The sequence below is a fragment of the Bos taurus genome, chromosome 9 (assembly GCF_002263795.3).
Source record: "Bos taurus isolate L1 Dominette 01449 registration number 42190680 breed Hereford chromosome 9, ARS-UCD2.0, whole genome shotgun sequence".
NCBI lineage: Eukaryota > Metazoa > Chordata > Mammalia > Artiodactyla > Bovidae > Bos > Bos taurus.
The window spans coordinates 81,212,633-81,240,415 of record NC_037336.1 but is presented as its reverse complement, the minus strand read 5'-3'; the positions used below and the strand labels follow the sequence as shown (position 1 = coordinate 81,240,415).

General features: G+C 41.0%; 1 protein-coding gene across 8 annotated transcripts in view; it reads right to left on the bottom strand.

Moving 5' to 3' along the window:
- PHACTR2 (phosphatase and actin regulator 2) overlaps window positions 1–27,783 on the bottom strand; it is a 297,881-nt gene that overhangs the window by 52,924 nt on the left and 217,174 nt on the right. For 5 of the 8 annotated variants that reach the window (XM_024997043.2, XM_059889922.1, XM_059889920.1 and 2 more), the window contains exons 3-4: window positions 12,998–13,078; window positions 8,042–8,200 (exon numbers count right to left, since the gene is read on the bottom strand). The exons of 1 other annotated variant lie outside the window; for it this stretch is intronic. In XM_024997043.2, coding sequence (XP_024852811.1) covers window positions 8,042–8,200; window positions 12,998–13,078 — 240 coding nt within the window. Of the gene's footprint in view, window positions 1–2,364; window positions 2,605–8,041; window positions 8,201–12,997; window positions 13,079–27,783 lie in introns of all 8 variants that reach the window. 2 more of the 8 variants (XM_024997040.2, XM_024997045.2) reach the window with 2 other exon arrangements.

The following is a 27,783-nucleotide window of genomic DNA, read 5'->3' as shown; positions in this document are numbered from 1 at the left end:
CATCAGTTCTAATTATTTTTTCTTTTAAAAAGTTCTTTCTTTTCTAACAGCAAAGTTAACTTCAGCCTTGCTTAAGAAAAAAGACAATTTTTAAGCCTAGTGTGCAAATTCATGCCATGTTAATATATTTCTCTTTTGACCATCTCCTAAAATGAGGATTTTGCTCAAGTGTTGCTCAAGTTACATTGAATTATGGCTACGATTAAAAATGAAATGCTACCTCTTCTCAGTTAAATATTTCTGTTGTTAACACGGTGTATAACAACGAGAAAGAAAAACATATGAGATGTTACTTTACTAGCAAAGCAGGTGAATGTGCTAACCTGTATCTGGTGATCTGGAGGACTAACTAACTTAGTAACACAGGAAGAATCTGAACCAACAGATTTTTTGAAACAGCATAAAACGTCTGACTAAAAATCGGGAGTTACATTTGAAATAACTTTTCCGAAATGTCAACATTATTCAAATAAAGCAAAGTTACCAAGTAGAAAGTTCCAGATGGTTACAAATGGAATATGAGTAGGATTCAGAAGGAGTATGACCAACATTCGATAAAAGGATCTTCACACGCTGGGCTTGGTAGACTTCAAGGCAATCCTGTTTCTCTGTGATAACCCTGCGAACAGCAACCTTCTTGTTCACACTAAGGGCCAGTTGGGCCTCTTTTAATAACACGACTGTACTTTGCTCTTAGGAATATCCTGAGTTAATAAATTAGTCTTCAAATAAAATACCTGGAAATAACTCAAAATTTCTCCTGAAGTAAGAGAGGACAAGCCAAGTCTATTGTGAGCTGCTGCTGTGTGGGGCATGGGGAGGTGGGTCTTCACGCCCAGGAACGGGGTGAGAGTTTGGGGCTTCTCTTCAGGAAATAAACCAGCAACAGCCTCACTTGAAGCATTTGTCCTGGGGCGTGCTAGGCAGTCTGGGTGACACACACAGATACCAACAGGAGCGGACGCTGATGTGTGACGGCAGCTGGTCCCTGAGAAAATGGCCTGTAGGCCCTGCAGGCACAGCATTCTGAGACGTTCATTTCAGAGCTTATTAGAAGAGACCCAGACAAGCAAGGTCAAAGGTGAACGACAGGAACACTGGCAGAGAGGAACCTACTTACAATGACTTCTGTCACACTGTCACCTAAGCCACTCTCTGAACCTGAGCATTATGGGTATAAATTACCATGGGGAAAGATCAACACCAAGGCATATCATGGTAGTTGACTTTGAGAAAGTGGCTGCTGATTTTAAGGAGAATAAGGTTTGCTAGGCACAGCAGACCTTCTAACATGGAGAATTTTTATGCATGTGATGGGAAAAAGCCGCTCAGCATATGTATTTGGATTAATATCCTTTTAAAAGCTGGATGACAGGGGAGGCTTCTTCATTCCACTTCACTAGAATGGCGACTCCACTTTGCATTAAGCACATCTGACATGGAAGGGAAAGCTGGACACACACGACATGAAGTGACGGAATCACCCAAACATCCCCTGGTGATCTGCAGTGGCAGCTTACAACCGCACCCCTCGTAACATGTTGAAGTTTATGGGGTCAGGAAGCGGACACTGAGCATGTAACGCCCAACTCTGCTGAGCAGTTGTGACTTCAGTAGAGAGTGGGGGAGGGGTGGAGCAACTAAGCGATGTGAGCCCTTTCTCATTAGAAAGATGACGATAAGATTTAAGATATTAAGATCCAGAAAATATGTCAAAGATGTGTCATGTTTTAATGTGCAAACTTGAGATGTTTTGAAAGAAAAAACCCAAGCCAAAGAGCCACCCATAAACTGAAATAGGCAGGCCAGTTGAAATTTCCATAATGTCAGATCGTGCATGCTAAGTCGCTTCAGTCAGGTCCAACTCTTTGTTGACCCTATGGACTACAGCCTGTCAGGCTCCCCTGTCCATGGGATTCTCCAGACAAGAATATTGGAGTGGGTTGCCATGCCCTCCTCCAGGGGATCTTTCGGACCCAGGGATCAAACCCGCCTCTCTTGTGTCTCCGGCATTGGCAGGCGGGTCCTTTACTACGAGTGCCACCCTGAGAAGCCACTAATGTCAGATCATATCGCTACTCCTCAGGCAGACAACTCCCTGTATCCTTCTACTGGGTTTTGTGCAGATAGTGGAGACTCAGGAAGAAAGACATCTATTCACCCTAAACCTAATAAGGTGAACAGATCCACTTGGTAGAGACAGCAACAAAGGAATCTCCAGGGCGTTCTCTGTGTTACAGCTGAATCCGCTGGTGTTACATCCAAAGATGCCAGACACCAAAAAGACTGTTGTTCCTAGAAGAAGCAGTGAACCCACCCCAAAGCCAAGCACCCTAGACTCAGCCCCACAGAGGGCATACTCACCGGCCTCTCGGGTTGCATTTCGGCTTGCCGGCTTGGGTGGTGGGACGGGGACCTGCTTACCAGGAGCCTTGGTGTTTTTTTTAATAGGAGGCACTTCGTCACCCTTGGGGCTGGCCCCAGCAGCGGCCCCTTTTGGAGGCACAGGTGTTTTTTTGGGCTTAGGTTTGGGTTTAGGCTTAGGAAGAGCTGGAGGAGGTGGAGCAGGAGTTGCCGGTGTTTCAGAGTGGTTTTCAGTGTTCTCTACAAATGAGAAAGTGAACAGAAGCAGACTGATACAGACACACACCATATAGACAGGAGCAAGGCACAGGGCGACAGTGATACAAGCACGTGGCTGCTTAGCCCCTGGGAACCAGCGGGGCTTCTGCACCAGAGAGACTGAAGGCTGGGGTAAAGGAGATCAAAGGCTGAAAACCAACCTGGGGTGTGTTCTCCAGGTCCCTTAATCACTTCTGCGATAAAACAGAGTTACACAACTGACTGTGATGAGGTTTAGGGTGAGTGTAAATGTCCACCATCAGGGGCTGACACCTGGATGAGGGGTTGCTCGACGATGATGTGGGTATGCGTGCTAAATTTTTAAAGAAACCAAAGGGCCCAAGGAGTGGCAGATCAGTGCATTACACACACCGCCATGGGGTGAGGGCTGACTGCACAGCTATGGCTGGACTCAAGGTTACCCTCCACTGAGGGACTTTCTCAGGAAACACTCCCCATCAACTTGAAAGGGATGTGTGCCCCGTGTCTGTCTCACTGTGGTAAAAAAAAATCAATTATTTTCTAAGCAAAGGGAGACTCTCTAGAATCTGGTACAGGAAACACAATGCACTGAAGAATAAACTATTTTCTACTATTAAATTTTTCTCAAGCTCTCCCAGTGTACTAGGGCAGCTTCCTATTTTACTCTAACTTCCTCTGACCTTTTCAAACAGTGTCACAACTGTAGGTAGTGGAGGGTGCAGAATCCAAAAGAAAAAAAAAAAACACACCAAACTTGTTTTTTCATGTAAACACAAGTAACAAGTTTGAAAAGATAAAGGTTAATATTCATTAACAAAAATCACACCTACAAATAGAAGCCTCGTGTAAGATTTTGCATAACTAGAGGAGTATCTGTCATTTTAAAAAGTGGAGATGCTGAATGTTCATTCATATTTTCATATCCTTATCTTTTCTCATTGTGACTAATTAAAATTAGAATACAATTTGGGTCCAAAGAGCTAAGCAGCATTTGTTTAAAAGTGGAGCACAACAGAAAACATAAGACAGTGTTAAGACAAGCCGTTACTGAAGATGTTGTTCTATTGTTAAATGACCAAGAAAGGATTTTAATATTGAAATGCATCTTATTTTATTATCTCTTTCATTTCATTGCTCACCCCAGTGCATGTGAAGTGGGGACTCCTCCCCTCTTTTCTACATCCCCATCAATGCATGTATAACTACCATAAAAGTGATTTAAAGTGCAGTAAGTAATGGATAAAACTTTTCTTTTACCTTTCCTCAGTCATGAAACCCACCCACCACAACGGCCCACATGGAGCCCTCCTGAAATATGAACTTAATTGTACACATAGTCTGAGCTCCTCAGTCAACATTCATCAGAGGCTCCTTTGTATATCTGCCTTTCTGTTTACACATCTTGACTCCTCAACTAAACTGCTGAGAGTCTTTAATACAGGAATGGCTCTCCTAACCCACCTGGTCTGAACCGAAAACCAGTGCATCACCAAGTGTTAGTCAGGGCTGAGAAAGAGATGAGTTGACAGTCACTGAAAACATCGTATTTTAATGTAAAACTTACAAGTACACACTGACTTGCTAGTCTTTTGATTCAGGGTAGAGGACTGTTCTTTCAATACACCTTTGTACCTTTAGCCTCCTGCATGATAATCCAGCCCTATAAGAGCACCGTCCAGACTGAGAGCCAAAACCATTGATCTGCTCATTTGTTACCTTAATTCTCTCTTGCTACAACCTTCACATTTCTTATTCTCTGCTTTTATGCCATATGACTGGGGGATCTATTTTAGATCTGCCTAAAGGTTTTCAAATTCTAAAGTTATCCAGCTACTGGGTTTGAGAAGGAGACGGTTCCCTCTGTGACAGTTGGGAATGACAATCCCTCCTGGATTGAGAATGTACTCACTACACAAAATTTCTGGCCACTCTTGGAGAAGCACAGTCCATCCTCCTTCCTCTGTAAGTTCTATCAATTATCTCTGTGTGTTTGCCATATGGCCGATGTTCATGTTTATTCTGTGGCGATTCCTAATGGGTACGTGTGTGTGTGTATGCATGCGCATGCATGCAAACAGTATGCTTTTCTGATAAATTATGACCTCCTTTTGTCTGAAATGTTATATCCCATCAAGCATGATGCTCAAAACATTATGTCTATTCAGTGAATGTGACTTGAGTCAGCTGATAGATATTAACACACACAAGAGTTTGTAGGGAGCAAACTCTTGGATCTGGGAGACAATGAACATAAGTCAAGAGGTATTTTTTACTATTACCATATGATCTGAAGAAAAGCAGATGGCAGAGAGGAGTACCATGTTTTCAAGAGGAGGTTGGGAAAGGGCTGCCTATGCGGTCTGGCTTGATGAGGATACTACATGTCACAACAACAGTCTGGAGGTGAGTGGCTGACCACTACACTTCAGGTTTGCCTCCTTCCACCACATGGAGAGTCAAGTTTAACAACACTGAGAACTGCAGGCAGCCTTCATCTTGCCTAGAATGCCCTTCTGCCCCCAACTCCCTACTTCACCTGACTGCTTCCTTCTGGTCTCCTCCAGGTCTCAGTTTGGAAATATCTTCCTCTAAGATCCAATTTGGTACCCCTTGCAAGCTCCCTGGCTTGCTGTCCTCAGGTCTCCCAGAGCACTTTGCATCTTGCACTGCAGTGGCCTGTGTGCATGCTGGTCTCCATGTAGGCCACGATCTGCTTGAAGGCAAGGATGTCTCTCATGTTCACTGTGCTCTTTCCCTGGCCCTGTGGCCAATATCTTCATGCTCACGTGGGGAACAAATGCACACAAGTGACCTGTTACTTCATGGAAAGCCCTCTACAATGACTCAATAGAAATAATATCTGATACTTTTTGAGATTTCTCATATTTAATACCACGCTATATTTAACAGATTGCAGATCAGTTTTTCTGCCTCTTATAACTTTATTGAGAAGGAATAATGAGAGACTAACAGGCCCAGAAGGCTTACGGGAAAAGTCTCCAGCGATAGGCAGAAAAGGCCCCACTGCTCCAGCTCCAGAATAGGACCCTTGGGAGCCTCTTGGGAGCCCCAGAAATACCATGAGTCCTAGGTGGAACCTACCCACAGAGTAGGGTGAAGGTCATTTGCCATTTGTTTGTTCTCTTTGATGCAGATGTTTCAAATATTAAAATGCCAATATGCTGTCTTAAAAAGACACACAAGCATCCAGGTTGGCATTAGTTTTGCAAATATAACCAAGTAACAGGTGAAACGGGTAAGCTGACTTGATGCAAAGGGAAGGGGAACACTGAACCCCCAAATAAAGGATGAACTGAGAACATGGGAAGGCGGATTTGAACAGCAGTAAGCTCACATAAGAAGTGAGATCAGAAGAGGAACAGAGGTAAGAGTGACTCTTAAGCTATTTTTTTTTTTTTTTTAAGAATTAAATGCTGTCTTTCCAGAGCAATGAATGGTTTGTTTAAAAGGTATTTTCTATTTAACATGATACTCTGTGATGTTGGTTAGGACTGACATTCTTTTTAGTGTCAGCAAGTGGCTTCCCCTCACTCGCATGGCTTCGGTGGGGACACTGCCCACACAGTGAAAGGGAGGCTCCTCTGTCTTACTAGGGCTGTGGTAGCAAGACCAGCATTTTCATCTCCTCAGGTACAGACCAGCCAAAGCATGATGCTATCTCGGACCTTATTTGACCAAAAAGAACAGAATGTACTAGTCCAAAATAAAAAATAAGAAAACAAAAACATCTCTCAAATATCCATGAACCTATGAAGTCTGCCATCTTTTTGGAATGTCCAGGCCTGAGGGTTTAATTAACATAAAACTGTCAGCAACTTTTTATTATGCTGATAAAGCAAACACGTCCTTTGAAGCCTGTCCAGTCCACTGACTGATCCTCCACATGGACAAGGAAGGCACTAGAGATGGCTGTGTTACATGATGAAGGATGTGATCCTTGAATGTGAAAAGGCTGGACCAGGGAAAAACCACATGGATTTGAAATTTAACAGGGTGGTGAGACAGGACAGTTGGACTGAAAAAAAAAAAAAGAGAAAAGTAAAAAAAAAAAGAAATCACTGCATCAATGCTTTCACCTAAATACTCTTAAAATCTATTCAGGTCTGTTTTCATTTTATTTTCCAGGAATCGTATCACTAAAAACATTAGTAATTTCTTAGAATCAGTATTCTTAAGCATAACCAGAGTTGTTCAACAGAAAGACTAAAGTAAAGCTCCATGAGCACCATACTTAATACTGAATAAAGCAAAATAATTAATAGAGGCTTCTAAAAATTTTAAAGGCTAATTTACATGCAAATAATAAGATGCTATGGACTTCCCGAGGAGATGATCTTAAATTATAACATCTGTCAAATGTTCTTTCATTCCCTTTGTCTTTGGAGGATCTGGGTCAAGAACAGAGGAAGAGAAGTTTCCTTCCAGCAGTTTCTAAGAGTCTTCAAAATGCCTAGAAAGTTCAGATTAGGTCTGACAAATTTTTGCCATCCAACTCAGAAGGAGACATTATGGAAAACTAGCCTGCTTCCTGACGATTCATTTATATGTAGCAGGAAATCATCTAAACTGTTCCAACGAAGGCTTATTTTATGGGCATTTCAGTTCAGGCTGCATAAGAGGCTTGGGGGTTCCTGCAACTGTGATAGGTGTGGTACGGATAATGCAGTCTATCAGTGCCCAGGAACCTGTGAATGTTCTGGGTATCCCTGACAGACATGTATCTTGCAGTTCTGTAATTTACCACAGTATTTCACACATGAAACCAAGGTCTCAAAAGAAAGCTTCGGGGAATGGCATAATTGTTTCTGGCATATTTTAAAATTTCCAACTGCAGAGACAAATCATGGGGCAGAGGCTATAGCCACTCCAGCAACCCAGATCCCTGGCATTACTGGGAGCCATTCCTGGTCTCCCAGAAATGCCTGAGCCTGGATCAGAACTCCAGTGTTGGGTGTGTGGATGCCACCAGCCAAGCTCCCACTTCGGAAGAGGCGCTGCTGGGCTGAGTGAGCCATCTTGTTTTGCTATTCCTCCAAGCTGAGCTGCTATAATTGTCAAGTAACCCTCAGAGAAAGGTGTTTGGACTGCTGGCTTTTTTTTTTTTTTTTTAAAGAAGACACTGAGATAAAACTCCTGATGAAAGGATAACATTCCCAGACATCTCTAATGATAGAAGAAGCCACCACTTCTGATTCTTACCATTAATTAGCCCTCTTTAATAAAATAGTAAATAATGTGCTTATAAAATAGATGTATCTACCTGAGGAAAGCATCCCATTTCTCTTTGCTAGTTATCATTTCTCTCCTTGTATTTGCAGAACTCCTCTCTACTGGTCTCAGGGTCACTATGTGGAGCCCAAGACCTGCTTCTCAACTTTGAGCTGTAAAAGAATTGGGGGGTTTCTCTTGATTTTACCTTTCTTATCTTCTGCCTTTTCCTCCAGAGGTGTTGTTTTTTCAGCTACAGAGCCATTACCTTCTTCAGATCTTACTACATTTTCCTCTCGGGTAGATTCCTCTCCGATGGGTATCATGTGCCCGTTTGAATTTTCAAAGTTAACTGTTACATCTCCATCTAAAAATGGGGAGAGAAACACCTAGATGTCTAACTTTGATGGCTTTCTTAAAACCCAGTTTTTCAGGTACTAGGACTGTAGGGTTCAGATTTATGTTTCAGACCTGGGAACCAAATACATTCTGGACTATTTTCACCATGTTTTACTGAATAATTCATTCAAATGAAAGAGCTAGGAAGTTCTTAGTGTTGGGGGAAAGCAGCTATGGAGGGAGTACCCAGATGCCATCTCAAGGCAGGAATGAGTAACCTAATTATACAATATCCCTGGACAGGAGAGTCCCTCTCTTCTTGGACTTAGTTTTGGTTGAAGTCACACTTGGGAGTCTCTTTGTCATTCAGAAACTGAACGATAAAAGGAGGAATCTGAAAAATGGAATAAACATTTTTAACAAGCACCAAAAACACAAGGTGAATGCAAATACACAAAAAACATGAAAAGCAATTACACATACAAACAATTAGTGGGAGACATGGACATTTCCAAGCACCACTGTCTCCAGAATATTATATCCATGACATGCTAACTTTACACGGTAATACACCCTCTACTCTACTCAGGGAAAGATGTCAGTAAAGCTAACTCTATTTTCATTTTCTTATTTATGGAAATATTAAAATGTACTCAGGGAATTGTTGTATATTGCTGGCCAAAAAGTCTTTAAGTTGGGTCAATAATAATTTGAAAACATTAAGAAAAACTGTTAAGAAAAAAGCAATTAGAGGGCAGTTTTTAAAAATCACAACTGAAATTAAAATTAAAATTTAATGTTATCTAAACTATAATTAATTTAATACCCATGAATGTTTATAAATTTCTAGGAGTTTCTAAAGTAAGAGAGATTTTGCAGAAACTCTTAATTCAGTGACGCTTGAAAATTTAACACTAGTTCATATCAGGAAAATTATTAATGATAATATTTTTACTTAGCAAACTTGAAGAAATGTATAATAGAGCTAATTTTAGGCAAGTTTGATTAATTTTACTTTGGCAATTATTCTGAACAGAATGACCATCTCCTAATTTTTCTTTAAATATGATTGAATTGCTTTGGCTCAACATAAAATCCACTGGCTTTTTTGACAAAAACAAATATGGCATTTTTAACAAGTAAAATACATATAATGCAATCATATTTAAAATGAACAAATAATTGTCCCTCAGTCATGTAACTTCTAAGCACCTATAATCTGATATTTGTATAAAACTAAAATAGATAATAACTGGCAATGTTATTGCAAGTAAATCGTAACTATGTCAATAAAATTAAGGTAATAATTTTTAAAAGACTATATGACAAACCAAATAGAAAAGATCCTTGGTTCTTATTACTGGATCCCAAGAAATTTACTATTAAAAAAAGAGGGAGGGAGGGGAGACACAATATAATGTTCAGGTATTGGATTCAAAAAAATAAATAATCTAAGAATGGAAAATTTCAGACAGAATAGAAAACCATCTTTTTATATTAAAAAAATCCTCAGTTTTTAGGTAACTCAAATACAAATTTATTTTTGTTTTCTATGACTTTTGCTAGTAATAAAAACATGCTGAAATCATGTTAATGACAATTTAATTCTATTTTAACCATTATTACATTAAAATTCTTTAGTAGATTAAATAACTAATTTTTAAAATTCAGAACAAAAATGCTAGAGAGAAAATTAAATAATTGTGGCATAAGAAGAAACTGGATTAGCACATGATAAAGAGAAATGGTCAGTAATGTATAAAGATACTTACTCTGAGATATTTATATGAAATAAAGCTAAAGTATAAGGAATAATAGAAAAATGAGCCATGTTTGTAATAAATATGGAATTCAAGAAGAAAAACAGAGGAGAACTAAAGTTATTATTAATTAACTTGTGTGTGTACTGAAAAGGTTTTCTAGTTTTTTGTGTTGTCTTAGAATTAAAATAAGTCCTGAGCCAGGCTGCCAGTTACAGTAAGATGTCTTACAGGAGCATTTGTATGCAAAGAAAGGAGAAAACTCAAAGAGTCCTAAGCTTAAAGTAAACCACGAGATAAAGCATACAGAAATAAGTGGTTAAATAAGAAGCAAGAGAGTGTTTGAGGGGTTTCCCTCTTTCAGGTAAACAGGTTCTTTGGGCATAGAGTTAACAGAGGAACAGAGACAAGAAGAAAATCATGAACGGAAGATAAGTGACTCATTAAAAAAGGCATCCCAGGAGAAAAGGAAAGGAGGCTGGCATGCAGACAAAAACATCTGCATGCCTTCAGGTTAAAGCTAAGGGAAAAGAAAAGTAAGAACCAGAAGATGACTAAACTTGGATTAGACCGTGGACTTCTCAGGAGAGAAGGCCAATCACTGAATTTTTACATTCAAGTTAGATTTTGCTATAAAAAAGGTCATCTAAGAGGAATAATAATAGCTGGGAGTAAGGGTATGGGGTGGAATGGGACGAGGTCAAACCCAGGGTAGTTGGCGGTATTTTAAAAGTCTATTTGGATGACCAAATAAAGGGCATAACTGACAAGCACTGTCAAGAGCTAAGGCAAGGTCAAGAACATCAAGGAAAGAATGAGCCTTGACTGGCAGAAGAGAGCAGGTTGTCACCAAGCACAGCAGTTTCCAGTCTCTGGCTAGGGCTGAAAACAGACTGAAATTCTCAAGATAATTGCTTTTGGAAAAATGACAAAAAACTATTTTCTACAGCCCTTGGCTGAAACGGGGGGAAGGAGTCTATTTACAATAAGCCTCACTGGGAACTTCTAAGTATTAGGTAATTTATGTAGTTCTATATAAGGGCCACGCAAAAAGTAGAAAGTAAAATTCAGTAATTGATGACTTCCCAAACATTAAACCTATTACACCATGCTTAGGTTAAAAACCTAAGCATGTTTGTTATTTTATGTTTTGAAACTTATAATGTTCAGTCTGCAAACATTAAATAAAAAGACTCAACAGAGTCAGACTTCTGGAAAATAAGTAAATGAAATTGCAATCTATCTTGCAAATAGCTTAACAGATTAGGCAAAATAAAAACCAAGCAATGCTAAGCATTTCCCTAAGCCACTTGTTTTTAGAAAAAGTAAATGCTTTTCTAGCTATAATTTTAAATGGATAAAAAAAGAGACCTTTAGTCTCTATGTTTAATATTCATTAACAGTTCTGGTCATAAATTTTTCCGCTTCTTTTTCTTCCTTTAAAAGGTGTCCAAATAAAGGTTACCAAACCAGTGCAGTGGCCCGTCCCATAATGGTGATAGCCCAACACTGAGTTTTCAGTGGGACATGTAATTTCTCTGCCTTTTCCAGGAAGATAAGAGAGGAGGCAGACTTTGATACTGCAAGTCCACCTTCAAGCACAAAAATGTTAAGGATGTACATTTTTTATTTCTAAAAGCCCTAGGCAGAAAATGAATAGCTTCAAGGCTAACAGAAATTAGGGGATACTTAAAAGTTCATTCACAAAATGGAGTGAAAGTGAAAGTCACTCAGTTGTGTCTGACTCTTTGCAACCCCATGGTATAGTCCAAGGAATTCTCCAGGCCACAATACTGCAGTGGGTAGCTGTTCCCTTCTCCAGGGAATCTTCCAAACCCAGGAATCAAACCCAGGTCTCCCATATTACAGGCGGATTCTTTACTGTCCGAGTCCAAAATAGAGTAAGAGAAGTATAATAAGTAAAATGCCTAAAATTTTGAGGGCTCAAGAAAAATACCATTATTTATTCAGGACTTCCCTGTTTTCTTTAAAGCAGGAATAAAATAGTAAAGCATCTCTTAGCTTCTTCTAGAATATTCAGATGTTGAATATCATGTCATTTGGATTTATGAATAGTGAATACCAAAAGAAATTAAGCTCTTTGCAAGGAACATATTTTAGGAAAAGAGGAGTACTATTGTTTTGATTCTAAATTAATAGCACTTTATTTGTGCCCACAAAAGCACAATAATAATATTTTTACCTCAGTAAGCATTCAGGGGATGAGGTGAGGAAGGCATGAGGTAAACCAACATGTTGCAACAAAAATTTCATGAGTTTTATAGTAGTGGGAGCAATGAAGATTATTCACTATTTGGAGAAATAACCAATCTTGGTATCTTCTTTTGAGGGTCTATCTCAGTTTCTATCTAATCCTTGTCTTTTTGAGCAAGATTACCCCTTGGGAGGATAGACGGATAAAGGGAAGAAGATTAGATGTAGGGGATAAAATACTTGGAAATAATAATTGTTAGTGACAAGGTGAGACAGATTTGAAGAAATGAAAAGAGAACAAAGCTGGGAAAATTACTTGAGAGATGCATAAAGCAGACTAACGTAATCTGCCCACTCATGCCTTGTTGAATGTACATGAGTGTATTATAGAGTATAAAGGACAAGAGGTCCGTTTATCGTGTCTTTTTTCTTTTACTGGTAGACTTAAGAAAGAAAAAGGCATGAGTTAAAACTTAGAGCTAAAACTTTGCATGTACTCAAACAATTGAGTTTTCTTGTAGAGACAGACTGAAGTTCAAGAACAGAGCATGAATCAGGTAAACATTTGTATCTTGTCTGTATCTCCTGCCACAGAGAAGCTCTGTTAGGCTTTAGGTTTAGGATGACATATGGTGAAGGACTCACCAAAAAGGTCATTGAATTTCTTCTTTAGAACACCTTAGATACCCGGCAGCCCACAAAGGCTGTCTGAATTAAAGCAAGATTCTCAGATTGTCATAACTTTATCTCCCGAAGACCATGATCATCTTAAATTTCAAAAGAAAATGAAAGAAAGAAAGATCAAAGAATGAAGGATCAAATTACTTTAAATGTATGATTAATTTCCTCACCTTGATCAGGCAATTCCTTAAGAACTCCCCTTCTTATCAGCTCCTCTCTACTTTGTCTTGTAGAAATCTTCCTTTCTAATACTTTTAAAAAGAATAAGCACAAGTAAGAATCTTCATTGTTTAAAATAATTATGAAAAACATTCCAAGTAGAATTGAGTACATTCATTCTGTTCACTTGAGGACTCAGACCTCAGTTTTTCTAGCTGCCCCACAAACCACGTGAATGGAATCAACATAATCAGGATGGGCAAATGACCCAAGCTCACGATCTGAAGCCCAGTTGCTGTGCCTTGTCTTCCAAATGATGGTATTTGGCCTAGAATTCAGACACATTATCTCAAATCAACTATGGGGCACCAAAGCTACTTCTCACTTTGAAATATTCCTTTCTTAATGCATTCTAAAACACAGGCTTTTATGAATGGACAATGAATACAGAGGCTATGCATTCTTACATGAAAACAAACTTTCAGTAGACATTCAGGTAACTCATCTGAATCCCAGACAGAAGGACTACTTTCCTAGTGTTTTCTTTCTCACACCGTCTATTACAGAAGTCCGACATTTATGTAATTCTTTTCCCTGCCATACTCACAAGTTCTAGAGTATTCTGGAGTATTCCCTGACAAATACCAAGTTTTGGGAGGATGGAGTCAATTCATACTTTCACAGAATGTAATGGGACAGGAAACTCAACAGTGATTTTTCTTCAGGAAGAAATCTAAATTCCTGGTGTAACTTCAGAATGGAGCTTAGGAGCTCAGGATGAGACTTCAGTAGTAGTCACCCTATGTCTATAGTGTTAGTTCCTAAACCTTACATGTCATGTAACCACCAGCTGCAGTCCCCACTTTCAGGGGCCAAGAAGGTGTGTCAAGTTAACACAGGGTCGCACCATCTACGAATTCTCTGAATCAACATTCCTCACAGTGCATTCCACCATACTCTATTTCCTCCAGATGCCCTGTTCAAGAAAGCACGTTGACACTCAAAAAAGGGCCAGAAAAGGGGTCAAGCCAGGGCTCTTTCGAGGAGAAGGAAAGGTTCATTGGTGGAGAGTGGGTAGCCACAGCGGGACTAGATTCTGACTCTCCCTAAAATTTCTACTCCTGGCCTCGTAATCTGTAACTCCTAAAGTCACCCTGGACAACATAATTTCAAGACCCAACCAGAACTCCATTACCCTACGCCATCAGTTCAGTTCAGTTGCTCAGTCGTGTCCAACTCTTTGTGACCCCATGAACTGCAGCATCCTATGCCATCCTTAGCACATACAAACAGAGCTCGTAATGACACTAATAACATACCTTTTGGGGGTGCTCCAGGTGGCCTGAAGCTAGGACACTGGGGAGGGAGTAGGGAGGGGGCGGGGGTGCCTTGAATCAGCAGCTTTGTATTAAGCAATGACATGAACCCCAGAAGAGCTACAATGAGCATCTTTTGAAGAAACCGGAATATTTTTCTCCTTTCTGATAACTAGGAATTGTGTATCCTGGTTGCCAGAAAAGTCAGAGTAAAGCTTGATTTATACCACTGATTTCATATGGCAATTCATGGATGAATTCTGTTTCCTCCTTCTTAGGGACCTGACTTCATTTACATTTTATTTATAGCATATGTACTCTTTGTTCTAAGTTTTGTCGAACTTTTCTGGGCTGGGGCAGAATCACAGTGCAAACAAATGAGGAAATGAATGAGTGAATGAATGAAAAGTCAAAAGAATGATAATAAACATCTCATTTGTTTACATGAAGGCACACAAAGAACTCCCCCTCCTTCCTTTAGCTCACTCACCCACCCTCCAACATCCCTTCCAGAAACAAGTGAGTTGGCAGTTTCAACAGAACGAAGTTCACTGGGTGTGGGGGCCAGCAGGAGCTGTTCCGTAGTGGGAGCTCTTGTTTGTAAAAAAGAGTGCTGTTACTTAAATGTAGCTTCAGTGGGTTCAAGCTTTTGTCAAAGAGGAGAGAACCCCCTTCAGCACAGGAAGCCAAATGCCACCCCCCAACAACGACGCTGGGGCCCTGCCCAGACAGAGCAGGTTCAGCAAGACAGACCCTCACCACTGCAGTCTCCTGAGGACGGTACAACCCATTCACGCTTGACTGGGGCTCCAAGGCGTCTGAGACCTCTTGCAGCCGGGGTCTCAGCCCCCTACTTTTGGGGGGTGGGCCCGGATCATGCCCTCCCTCTCGCCCAGCTGTGTGCACTAAGCTCGAGGCTGCAGGTGCCCCTGGACACGGGCTGAGGCCACATCCTGGGAAAGTGAGGGCGCTGCTGATACAGAACACAGTCATCGTGGCTGTCTGCCCCTCGTTCTCAGGAAGCAGAGCTTCTCACTGTGTGTGCTGCTTCGATAAAGTGCCCTAAAACCCAAAATAGTTGTCAGAAGTCCTGGATTCTAGTCCCAGAACTTCCACAGCCAGTTGTGTGACGCTGGGAACTCTTCAGGTTCCAAGGCTCTGATCCATTATCTGTAAACTGAGGGATGCAATTCAGTGGCCACTAAGACAGCCCATCCAGCTCAAATATTGGGTGATCCTGGATTATTAATCAAGGCCATTCTGTAATCTCTGTTTGTGCATGCGTGCCTCAGCCATGGCCGGCTCTTTGCAACCCCATGGACTGTAGTCTGCCAGGCTTCTCTGTCCATGGGGATTCTCCAGGCAAGAGTACTGGAGTGGGCTGCGATGTCCTCCTCCAGGGTATCTTCCCGACCCAAGGATTGAATCCAAGTCTCTTGGGTCTCCTGCACTGGCAGGTGGGTTTTTCGCCACTAGAGTCACCTGGGAAGTGCAATCTCTGCTTCGGGTACCTTTAAAAGCTTTCAAACTTGAACTTAAAAAAAAAGAAAATCAACAGAGGGCCCAGAAGGTATCCCCTTGTTTTTTTATTTTTTATTTTTTTTCCCCTTGTTGTTTCTGCCTTTCTATTATGGATCCCAGAGGATCCTTTAGTTTGAGAGTTACGTTTTCTGTTGCTTTCATTCTAATTTAATCTCAGCTAAAAATCCCCCCTCTTTCTTCTGTGTAAATACTGGAGCTAGAAGTGGCAGCTTGGCTTGTCGCCAAGAATCAAACTTGACAGCGTAGTTCTTTCGTGCTACCTTGCATAAAGGGGCCCTGATAGGAAAATGCCTTTGGATATTTGTTTGGTCTTTGGCTGAGGGCATTTTTAACACAGATGCAGATAACTGTGTCCTGGGCCAAGGAGAACAAACTGCAGGCGACTAAGCATGGAAGGTATGCTGTCAGGGCACCAAGTTCCAACCACCGTGCTCCCAGAACAAGTATCTCACTCTTCATCTTTCAAAATATGTGCCTCATGTTTACAGAGTGTCTGTCTGTTTGCAGAACACATTCACAAGACAGTTTTTCATGGGCCCAGAAGTGTTTTGCATTGGAATGAATCTGCGAGGTCATTCTAGTCCAACATGCCACACCAAGCAAGAGTCCTTTCAGGAACATTCCTGAGATGTGCTCACCTGTCTAAAGATATTTGAAGGCAAGAGGGTCCCGTTACAGCAGAGTCCCCTCCAGTTCTCCATCACTCTCACTTTATTCCTTGTAAGAAGGAATTCACACTTAACATTCAAAAAACTAAGATCATGGCATCCGGTCCCATCACTTCATGGCAAATAGATGGGGAAAAAAATGGAAACAGTGGCAGATTTTATTTTCTTTGGCTCCAAAATCACTGCAGATGGTGACTGCAGCCATGAAATTAAAAGACGCCTGCTCCTCGGGAGAAAGGCTAGAACAAACCTACACAGCATATTAAAAAGCAGAGCCATCACTCTGCTGATGAAGGTCTGTAGAGTCAAAGCTATGGTTTTTCCAATAGACATGAGCTTGAGCAAACTTCAGGAGATAATGAAGGACAGGGAAGCCTGGTGTGCTGCAGTTCATGGGGTTGCAGAGTAGGACGTGACTTAGCAACTGAACAAAGAAGTCAACACTGCACTCAGTCCCTGTAGTTGTAGCCGTTAATCAAGGCCACGCTCCCCATTGCTCCAGACTTGAGCAAGTCATCTGTGAATGGAAAACGGCACAGGAGACACTGGGTCCACTGGGAGCTAAGCGTGTCGTGGAAGCCTCCTAGAATCTGATCCTAGGTATCCACCAGTTGCTCTTCAGCTCTGAAGCTCACACTCGTCTGTGCAACAACAGCACCAATACTGGGGGGATCTCACTCACAGCAGCAGCATACCCAGAATCTTGTAGGACACAGATCACTGGATGGAATAGCTGGGCTTTTCCACGAAAAGTATTGTTGCCAGTTGAGTAAATGGCTCACAGTTACTCACTTTTATCCTAATTAAAAAAACACATGTGATTTTTACACCAAGGCCAAGGAAAACTATGATTTCTTTTTCCCTTTTCTTATATAGCTGATTTATACTATTAGTTTCAGCTGCACAACACAGTGATTCAATATTTTTATAGATTATACTTCATTTAAAGTTATTACAAAAACATTGCTATATTTCCCCATGCTGTACAACATATTCTTACTGCTTGGTACTTTTATACGTGATCGTTTCTCTCTCTTAATCCTCTACCTCATCTTGGCCCTCCGCCCTTCCCTCTCCCCACTGGTAACCACTAGTCGGCTCTCTATTTCTGTGTTGTTACATTCACTCATTTCAGTTTTTAGATTCCACATATAAGTGATAATATAGTATTGGTCTTTCTCTGATGTTTTTCACTAAGTAAAATAACCTCTGGGTCCATTTATACTGCTGCAAATGGCAGGATTTTATTCTTTTTATGGCCAAGTAATATTCCATTGTAAATATATCCCACATCTTCCTCTCCTTTCTTCCACTAATGGACATCTAGGTGTGTCCATATTTTGGCTGTTGTGAGTCATGCTACTGTGAACACTGGGGTGCATGTATTTTTTTCAAATTAGTGTTTTCATTTTCTTTAGATACATTCCCAGGGATGGAACTGCTGATTATATGGTAGTTCGACTTTAGTTTTTTGAGGAACCTCCCTACTCTTTTGCACAGTGGCTGCTCCAATTTACATTTTCATCAACAGTGTCAGAGGGTTCCCTTTTCTCCACATCTTGGCCAGTAATTCTTTGTGCAAAACCATTATTTCTGTTTAACTCCCCACCTTGGGTGACTTAAAGTTCTGATGGTTCAATCCTGAGTATAACAGTTCATGTTCTAAGTGAAGGAAGCACTGTGTCCCATTTTCCTGACTTCACATTTAAACTCTGGGTCTTCAAGTATTTGAAAAACTCTGGGTTTTCAAGTATTTGAAAAGGACTGATCTTCCAAACACTTCCAATAGACATCTGTCCATCTCATACTGCATAATATCTCAGCTCCTTGGCATGGTCTCTATGATGCCGCCCAACGCAGGATGGCCTTCCCCCCAACCTGATCCTCTCCTAAACACTCCCTCCCCTGGCTCTCTCTGCTCTAGTCCCTGCTGCTTCTCACCTGAGGCCAATCCCTGCCTGGTGGCCTCTGGCCTTACCGGATGAGATTTTTCAAACCCCACATGGCTCATCTCATCAATTCCTTCAAGTCTTTGCTCAAAGGTCCCCTTATCTGAAGTCTTTCCCCGCACACCTGATGGAGGACAGTTGGTTTCTTTTCTGATCTTTATCCTTAACCCACAGAATGTGTCCTGGCACATTTTGGGACCTACTACTCTGCTTAAGAGCAGGACTCACACTTACACAAAGTAGCAAGTAGGACCTACTCCTCTGTATAAGTGTAGCCTCCACTGACGGCTGTATTCCCATCAGTGCTCTGCGGGTTGCTGCATGCATGCGTGCTAAGTTCCTTCAGTCATGTCTGACTCTTTGTGACCCTATGGACCGTAGCCCACCAGGCTCCTCTGTCCAGGGGATTCTCCAGGCAAGAATATTGGAGTGGGTTGCCATCTCCTCCTCCAGGAGATCTTCCCCACCCAGGGACTGAACCCGAGTCTCTTATGTCTCTTGCACTGGCAGGCGGGTTCTTTACCACCAGCACCACCTGGCTGTTGCAGGTTGTTGACACTCGGGGAAAAAAAAAGTGTATTTGTTAGAGGAAAAAAAAAAGGATTAAAAAAGTGAGTTAAAAAAGAAAATAGGCTAATAAGATCTTACTTTCTGCCCTTTCCCCACCTCCAGTCTAGAGAAAGTGCAGGCGAGACCTGTGGCTAAACTCTAAGAACAAGAGTCTTCAGTCTTCTCCCCCTTGGACTGCTTGGCTGGACCAGCCGAAAGGAAAATCCTCCACTCTCCGTCCTATGGCTCATCTGAAAAAGTCTCTATGTTCTGAAGAAGGGAGGTCACAGTGTGTAAAGGACAGACACCAGCCAACTAGCAGGGTGTAGCACACGATGGGGCTCATCATAAATTATAAGTGATTTATGGTGTCCTTCTGGGCACCAAGCCCGCATTCAGGGAAGGAGGCTGGGGCATATGCCTCCGGCTCCTTTCTGTGGACGCCTGGCCAAGATTTTATATTACTCTGGAAGTATCTGTGAGAATAAATCTTGCAGTCAACAAGCCACTTGTGTTTTCTTTTGGCAAGGAAAGAGAGTCCTAATTCTCGATTCTAACACCGTTTAATGTAGGAACAAAATAGAAGAGCAAATAGGAGACCATTAAATAAGCGGACCATGTTATCTTCTTGGTCCTGAGTACTGAATGGCCTTACTGTGAAACACAGACAGACACAGAGACCCGCTTGTCTTGGGTGGAAAGTGTTCTATAAGCGCCTGGCTTTGCTTTACCTCTCCCCAATAGTCGGTACAGAAAGCAGAATGTCAAGAAATGGTCTCCTTTTTAAAAGACCCTTCACTAAGGCTTAGCTAAATCATTTAAAGAACTACAGCCCCCGAAATGCCACCCAACGGGACGTTTGCAAAAACCTTCCAAAACATCTCAAGAATGTCAGGCAGAGAAATAAAGCCAACATCTCCATCTCGAAACACTCAGGGGTCTGGCTGTTTTCTTGTTTATCCAGGCCACTCCCCTACTCACAAATCCTACGGACTCCAGAACAAGTCCAGCTCCTTGGAGCAGCAGCCAAGCTTTATAACCAGCCCCAAAGCGCCATTCTTCCCCCTAAATTTTTTTTTTTCCATCTCACTTTTGCACAAGCCCAAAGTTAAAGTCAATCGTTGCTTCTTGTCATTTCCTAAACACTTCCTGCACTAACCTCTACTCCGTTCCTTCATTTGTTTCCTTCTCCTATAATCAGGCTATTTCCCTCTCCCTCTCCACTGAAATCTTGCTTGAATTTTAAATCCTCTTCAAACAGCGCCCCCTACACGGCGATCTCACTATTCTGGTTGGTAAAATGTATAACTCCCAGCACCTAGAGCATTTTTTTTTTCCCATTCAAGTATAGTTGATTTACAATGTTGTGTTCGTTTCAGGTGTACAGCAAAGTGATATATATATATATTCTTTTAAAGGTTTTTTCATATAGATTATTAAAAGATATTGAATATAGTTCTCTGTGCTATACAGTAGGTCCTTGTTTACCTGTTTCATATATATATCAGTTCAGTTCAGTCGCTCAGTTGTCTCCGACTCTTTGCGACCCCATGAATCGCAGCACTCCAGGCCTCCCTGTCCATCACCAACTGCCGGAGTTCACCCAGACTCAGGTCCATCGAGTCAGTGATGCCATCCAGCCATCTCATCCTCTGTCGTCCCCTTCTCCTCCTGCCCCCAATCCCTCCCAGCATCAGAGTCTTTTCCAATGAGTCAACTCTTCGCGTGAGGTGGCCAAAGTACTGGAGTTTCAGCTTTTCATGTGTATATGTTAATCCTAAATTCCTAATTTCTCTGTCTCCCCTCTCCTTTCCCTCTTGGTAACTGTAAGTGTATTATCTAAGTAGAGAAGTTTTAAATAACTTATCTGTGCCTCAGTCTTCTCATCTATAAAATGGGATAACAGCTGCTACTTTCTGGTTCTTCTGGAGGTTAAATGAGTTAAGAAGTGGAAATGTTAGATTAATACCTAGAATCTAAAAAGCACCGAATACATGTTAGCTATTACTATTATTGTTATTAGCTACTGTTAGCTACTATTATTAAGTTATAGAACTTACTACATTTTTGATTGTGTACTGTGTGTACAAAGTTGCATATTCACGTGACTCTAAGTCCAAGCCCTAAGAGGGAAGTTCTGCATATCATTTCATCTCCACTAAGCCAAAAACGATACAATGCACAGAGAAGATACTGTGCACTTCTGTTTTGTTTTGTTTTTACAAGGAGGCAGAGGAGGTATATCTACAGCTTTTTTCTACCTTTTCTACTCATCTTAGAAATAGCCCTCATGATATGTAGCCTTTGAGGAACCACCTTCCCCCCTCTGAGTCCATGTTACCTGCGTGAAGCAATCCCATCTCTGGGGTCCAAGACTCCCAGGCTTATCCAGTCAGAGCCCAGTATCTTACAGGTATTGGTGACTGGTGCAGAGAGGGGCTGTGTCCGAACCGCACCAGTGAGATTCAGGCCCAAGAACTTTGGTGGAACAACAGGAAAGAAAGATGTTTTTTTTCTTCTGGATCTGTAAAACTAGCTGAACAGGCTTCAGGGCTGCTAGTAGTCAGTCACTTTGCCTCCAAAAAAGGAGAGCCTAACTTAAAAAAAAGAAGAAGGAAGAAAGAAAGCCAATACAGAGGAATACAGACTCAAAAGGAGGAGACAGATTCCTAATCTTGGTTTCTAAGGACCTGGATCCAACTCCATGCCTGAAGGTTGTTTGCCCCGGGGCTTCTTGGTTAAGAGAACCAATAAATTCCCTATTTGCTAAAGCCTGTTACCATTCATCAGCAGTGAAAAGCTTTGACTAATCAAGGTGTTAAACAGATGCTTTTTAACGCTAAATTTTCTTCCAGCAGAACCCAAGAAGTCTCTAGTTTTCAAGGCAGGAATATGAAAGAAGAACTATACAGACCCTCTTTTTCCCCCTCAAGGCCTTAAGAAAGAGGAAGGTGTCTATGGTCCCTTCTTCCTCTTGGGAAATCAATGTCACAACTTCCTCCAAAAACATGACAGCTAGCATCTGTTTATTTGGTGCTTAGATAGCATTTTTGTATTTATTTTCTCATCAGTCCTCCCAGTATTCCTGAAAGACAGGCTAATCAATTATTATTCTTATTTCTCTCAAATAGATAAGGACACTGAGACTTAAGCCAAACATGTTTTCCAGTCACAGATTTATAATCTGGTTGAACCCTAATGTGTCTGAACAAAAGCCTACCACCTGCATTCTCCATCCTGAATTGATAATTACAAAGATTTCAAATTTCTCAAGAGCTACAATGCTTTTTAATTTTCCTTTAAGACATGAGACAGAAGAAAACCTTTTTTTTTCCCCGAACAATTAAATGAACAGTTATCATAGCTTTGTTTCAAGGCATTAAATTAAATTAAATTTTATAAAAATACTAGGTAATATTTTGTACAGGTAATATTCATATTCAGAAATTTAAAAATATAGTACACATTTGGAAGTCTTGCTCTTATTGGTCATTTGTATATTCTTTCATTGTTTATGCACATATAAACATATCTAAATATATATTCTAAAGTTGAAGTATAGTTAATTTATAATGCTATATTAGTTTCAGGTGTACAACACAGATAGATATTCAATATTTCCATAGATAATACTCCACTTAAAGTTACTAAAAACAATGACTGCATTTCCCTATGCTGTACAATATATCTTGTTGCCTATCTAATTTTATACATAGTTTGTGTCTTTTAATCCCATACCTCTTCATTCTCCCCACTAGTATCCACTAGTTTGTTCCCTATATCTGTAAGTTTGCTTCTATTTTTTAATATACATTCATTTGCTTTATCTTATAAATTCTGCATATGTGGTAACAGAGATCGTCTCAGAAGGAAACCTTTTTAAAGTTAATTTTCAATGGGCAATTTTTGAATAGTAGTACACTCTCATAGTTCAGATTATAAAAGGATCAAGTAGAAAAAAAAAACTCACTTTCTTTCTATTCCCTACTGGCTCTCACCTTGACCCCACCTATTCAAACTGAACCTCACCTTTACTCCACAAGCAAGTAACCACTTTTATTAGTGTCCTTGTATCCTCCCAGACTTTCTTAGGCAAATTCAAACATTCATTTTAATTTTTCCCTTTTCTACACAAAAGATAGGATGTTTAAAAACTGTTCAGCATCATTCTTTTTCATTGAACAGTTATTAATGCTTCTAAAATTTCAGGTGACGGAGCTGAGATGGAAGAGGTGATGGCTTTTGCCTTGTGCAAACAGCGTAGCAGCTGAAATCCTTGCTGTTTCCAAAGGGGTTGAGCTGGGAACAGCCATGGTAAATCCATCCAAAGGGACTCATGGGGTTTATTCCCAAGGGATAAAGGTTCAGGACTAGAACAATGAGCAAGTCCTCGATCCCAGATGGGCCAGGAAGTACAAGTGATCTCAGGAGAGTAATCAGAGGCCAGGATTTGTGAGCTACGTGAAACTCCGCTTGTCATTCCCGCTTCCAGGCTGACTCTCGTAAAGTCAGGAGAGGCAAGATTGCACTAGACAGGTGCCCTGGGGGTTCACCCCGTTTGATGGAAAGTCTCTGTGTTTCCATTTCTTGTTTCTTCACATTCAAAGAGAGTCAACTCCAAACAGTGTGAGACCAGCAAAAGCACAGATGTGTGATAGAAGGATAATGATGATCATCCTTAGAGTAATTAAATTCTAACCTCCCAACAACAGGCTAGAGAAGTGACTGAAAAATGAATCTCAGCTCCGAATGGTAAAGAGATATTTTAAGCTAAAAGACTGTAAACAATACCCGTGAAAGAAGAGACACCTAGAGTCTGAATTTCTGATTCTGACACACTTCCCCATAATCTGCTTTAAGACAGTTTTACCCATTTCAGGGATTTGACACAGATTGAAATGGGACAATGTCTCATTTTAACACTGATCGGGTAGTCAAATGACAAGCCAAGAGCGGATATGAAAGAGACCTTAGTAATACTAAACTATAGGAAATTAGGGGGCTTGCCAGGTGGCGCAGCGGTAAAGAAGATGCAGCAGTAAACAATCTGCCCGCCAATGCAGGAGACACCAGAGATATGGATTCAATCTCTGGGTCAGAGAGATACCCTGAAGTAAGAAATGGCAACCCACTCCAGTATTATTCCCTAGAAAATTCCCTGGACAGAGGAGCCTGGCGGGCTATAGTCCGTGGGGTTGCAAAGAGTTGGACACAACCGAGCACACATGTGCATTCAAAATTAAGATATTCTCGCCCATTTAAATGGAGAAGGCAATGGCACCCCACTCCAGTACTCTTGCCTGGAGAATCCCATGGATGGAGGAGCCTGGTGGGCTGCAGTCCATGGGGTTGCTAAGAGTCGGACACGACTGAGTGGCTTCACTTTCACTTTTCACTTTCATGCATTGGAGAAGGAAATGGCAACCCACTCCAGTGTTCTTGCCTGGAGAATCCCAGGGACAGGGGAGCCTGGTGGGTTGCCATCTATGGGGTCGCACAGAGTCGGACACAACTGAAGTGACTTAGCAGCAGCCCATTTAAATATCAAATTCCATTGTCCAGGATTAAAAGCATCTGAAAATTAGGCCAATTTTTAAAAAAATATTTAACAGCCTGCTTTTATTAAATTGGGAAAAATTTGAAATGTAGCTGAGATACAACACTATATCAATTTCAGGAATTTAGCACCTATTTAGTTAGCCTATGACCAGTATATCTTAAAACATTAGCAATTAAAACTGAGAGGTGTGAGTACCCAGTCCGTGGGAAGATTCAGCAGGCTTGACCCCCAAGTCCACATTCATGACTTTCATGTACACATCTAATCAGGCTCCCCTGGTGGCTCAGTAGTAAAGAACCCGCCTGCCAATGCAGAAGACACAGGTTCGATTCCTGAGTTGGGAAGATCCCCTGGAGGAGTAAATGGCAACCCACTCAGGTATTCTTGCTTGGAGAATCCCTTGGACAGAGAAGCCTGGTGGGCTATAGTCCATGGGATCGAAAAGAGTCAGATACGACTGAGCAACTCAACAACACATCTAATCAGATCAGCTTCCTTAAAATGACTAAGAAGTTAGTGCTCCTGAGCATTTTAAACATTCCCCTCTTCTACCAACTACCTTGCCTACACCACAGAATGAACAATATCTATACAGAACAGTATTTTTCTGGAAAAACTGGTCCATGCCTAGACTAAACCAAGATGCCTGCCTGACACTTCAGAGAGACCACCAAGAGCGAAAGAGGAAAGTGAAAAAGCTAGCTTGAAACTCAGCATTCAAAAAACTAGATCATGGCATCCAGTCCCTTAACTTCACAGCAAACAGAAGGAGAAAAAGTGGAAACAGGGGCAGATTTTCTTTTCTTGGGCTCCAAAATCACTGCAGTGTCAACAGACATGGAATTCAAAGATGCTTGCTCCTTGGAAGGAAACCTATGATAAACCTAGACGGTGTTTTAAAAAGTAGAGACATCACTTTGACAACAAAGGTCCACATGGTCAAAGCTATAGTTTTTCCAGCGGTCATGTATGGATATGAGGGTTGGACCATAAAGGAGGCTGAGCAGCAAAGAACTGATGCTTTTGAATTGTGGTGCTGGAGAAACTCTTGAGAGTCCCTTGGACTGCAAGGAGATCAAATCAGTCAATCCTAAAGGAAATCAACCCTGAATAGTCATTGGAAGAACTGTTGCTGAACCTGAAGCTCCAATACTTTGGCCACCTGATGCAAAAGAGCTGACTCACTGGAATAGACCCTAATGCTGAGAAAGACTGAAAGCAAAAGGAGAAGGTGCCAGTAGAGAATGAAATGGTTAGATAGCATCGTTGACTCAATGGACGTGAATCTGAGCAAACTCTGGGAGACAGTGGGAGAGAGAGGTGCCAGGTGTGCTGCGATCCATGGGGTGCAAAGAGTCGGACAGACACGACTTAGCAACTAAACAACAACAACAACCTTTGCATTGTAACTGGAACTATAATGTTCAAAGTCTGATAGCAATGCATACTTTCCACTTTGATATAATGCTCCCTTTTAGTATTCTTTCCACTCTGTTTCTAAATTTCTGATTATGGTGGTGATAAAGCTAGCTTAAGAAAGCTAGAAAATAGAAAATGAAAGTCTATATTCTAGCCCTTTAAAAAATACATCTCAAGCTCAAATTCAGACCTTGCAACTTGCAGGTGATCAGAGGCAAACTCCTCATCTTCTTCATGCCTTAGTTTCTCCAGATGAAAATAGAGGTTGTGCAGCTTGATTTGGGCGCAGACATTAGAATAATTAAAATGTCTTATAAAGTGTCTGAAGGAAATGGCAACCCACTCCAGTGTTCATGCCTGGAGAATCCCAGGGACGGGGGAGCCTGGTGGGTTGCCGTCTATGGGGTCGCACAGAGTCAGACACGACTGAAGTGACTTAGCAGCAGCAGCAGGGACCCCATAAGTATTAGATATTTTCCTCCTCTGCTTTCCATCTTCTCTTTCTATATATCTATATGCCTTTGACAATACTCATATTTTTACCTGACAGGCTTATTCATGCATGCATAGGCTTATTGATCTAGAAAACAGCACGTTACAGGAGTCAAGAATGAAGACTTGAGGTTCCTGAGGTTCAAATACAGGCTATTCTACACACAAGCAAAGGAACCTAGAGCAAGTTATTTAACTTTTCTGTGCTTCAGTTTATCTATTACTGAAATGAGGATTATAATAGTGACCGACCCACAGAGTAACTGGGAAGACATCAAGCATTTAATACAGCATCTGGTTAAAAACTCAACAAGGGTTCAGTCAGTTCAGTTCAGTCGCTCACTTGTGTCCGACTCTTTGCGAACCCATGAATTTAGTTATTATTAATATCCATGTTTCTTGTTCCTCCTTTAAATTTAATCACAAATAAAACTTCAAGTGAGTAACAGAAATAAAGGTTATTTTATTTGTATTAAAAAAAAAACACTTTGTATGCTACACATGTAGCAAATTATTCAAAGGGAACTTTTTGGTGTGCCTTGTGTTATCTTAGTTCCCCGACTGCGGATTGAACCCATGCCCTCAGCGGTGATAGTGCAGACTGAACCACTGGACCACCAGGGAATTCCCTACGGGAACATTTATTCAACCTCATAATGTAGTAACTAAAGTTAACGTTTTAGCATTGAATTGAAAAACAACAAGGAAAGATTATGTAAGGCCAGCAATATGCTAACATCAGATTTAAATAGACGATTAAGTTTTAGTTCGTGTCCCTGAAGTTTTACATTTGATTCACTTAAGGTTTTTTAAGACAAATTATGGGGCTGAGGAAATGGCGAATTGCTGTTGAATGGGTAGAGTTTAACTTTTGCAAGATGAAAAGGTTCTGGAGGTCTGTTGCACAACAGTGTAAACATACTTGACCCTAGTGAACTGCACTTAAAAATTGTAAAGGTGGTAAGTTTTATGTGCCTTCTACCACAATTTTGAAAATAAATTATAAGATAGTTTTGAACTACATTAAGGATGAGGGCCATATCTAAGATGAAGAAGAGATCAGAAGGAATTTTCAAAGAATTTTAACTACACTGATGTATTATGTGTTCACTCTTTTCCAGAAACCAGTTTTCCCTCCAACCATGGTGTTTATTCTCATCTATTTCCACATTTTGGGCTTCCCAGGTGGTGTAGTGGTAAAGAATCCACCTGCCAATGCAGGAGACGCAAGAGATGTGGGTTCAGTCCCTGAGTTGGAAAGATCCCCTGGAGGAGGAAATGACAACCCACTCCAGTATGCTT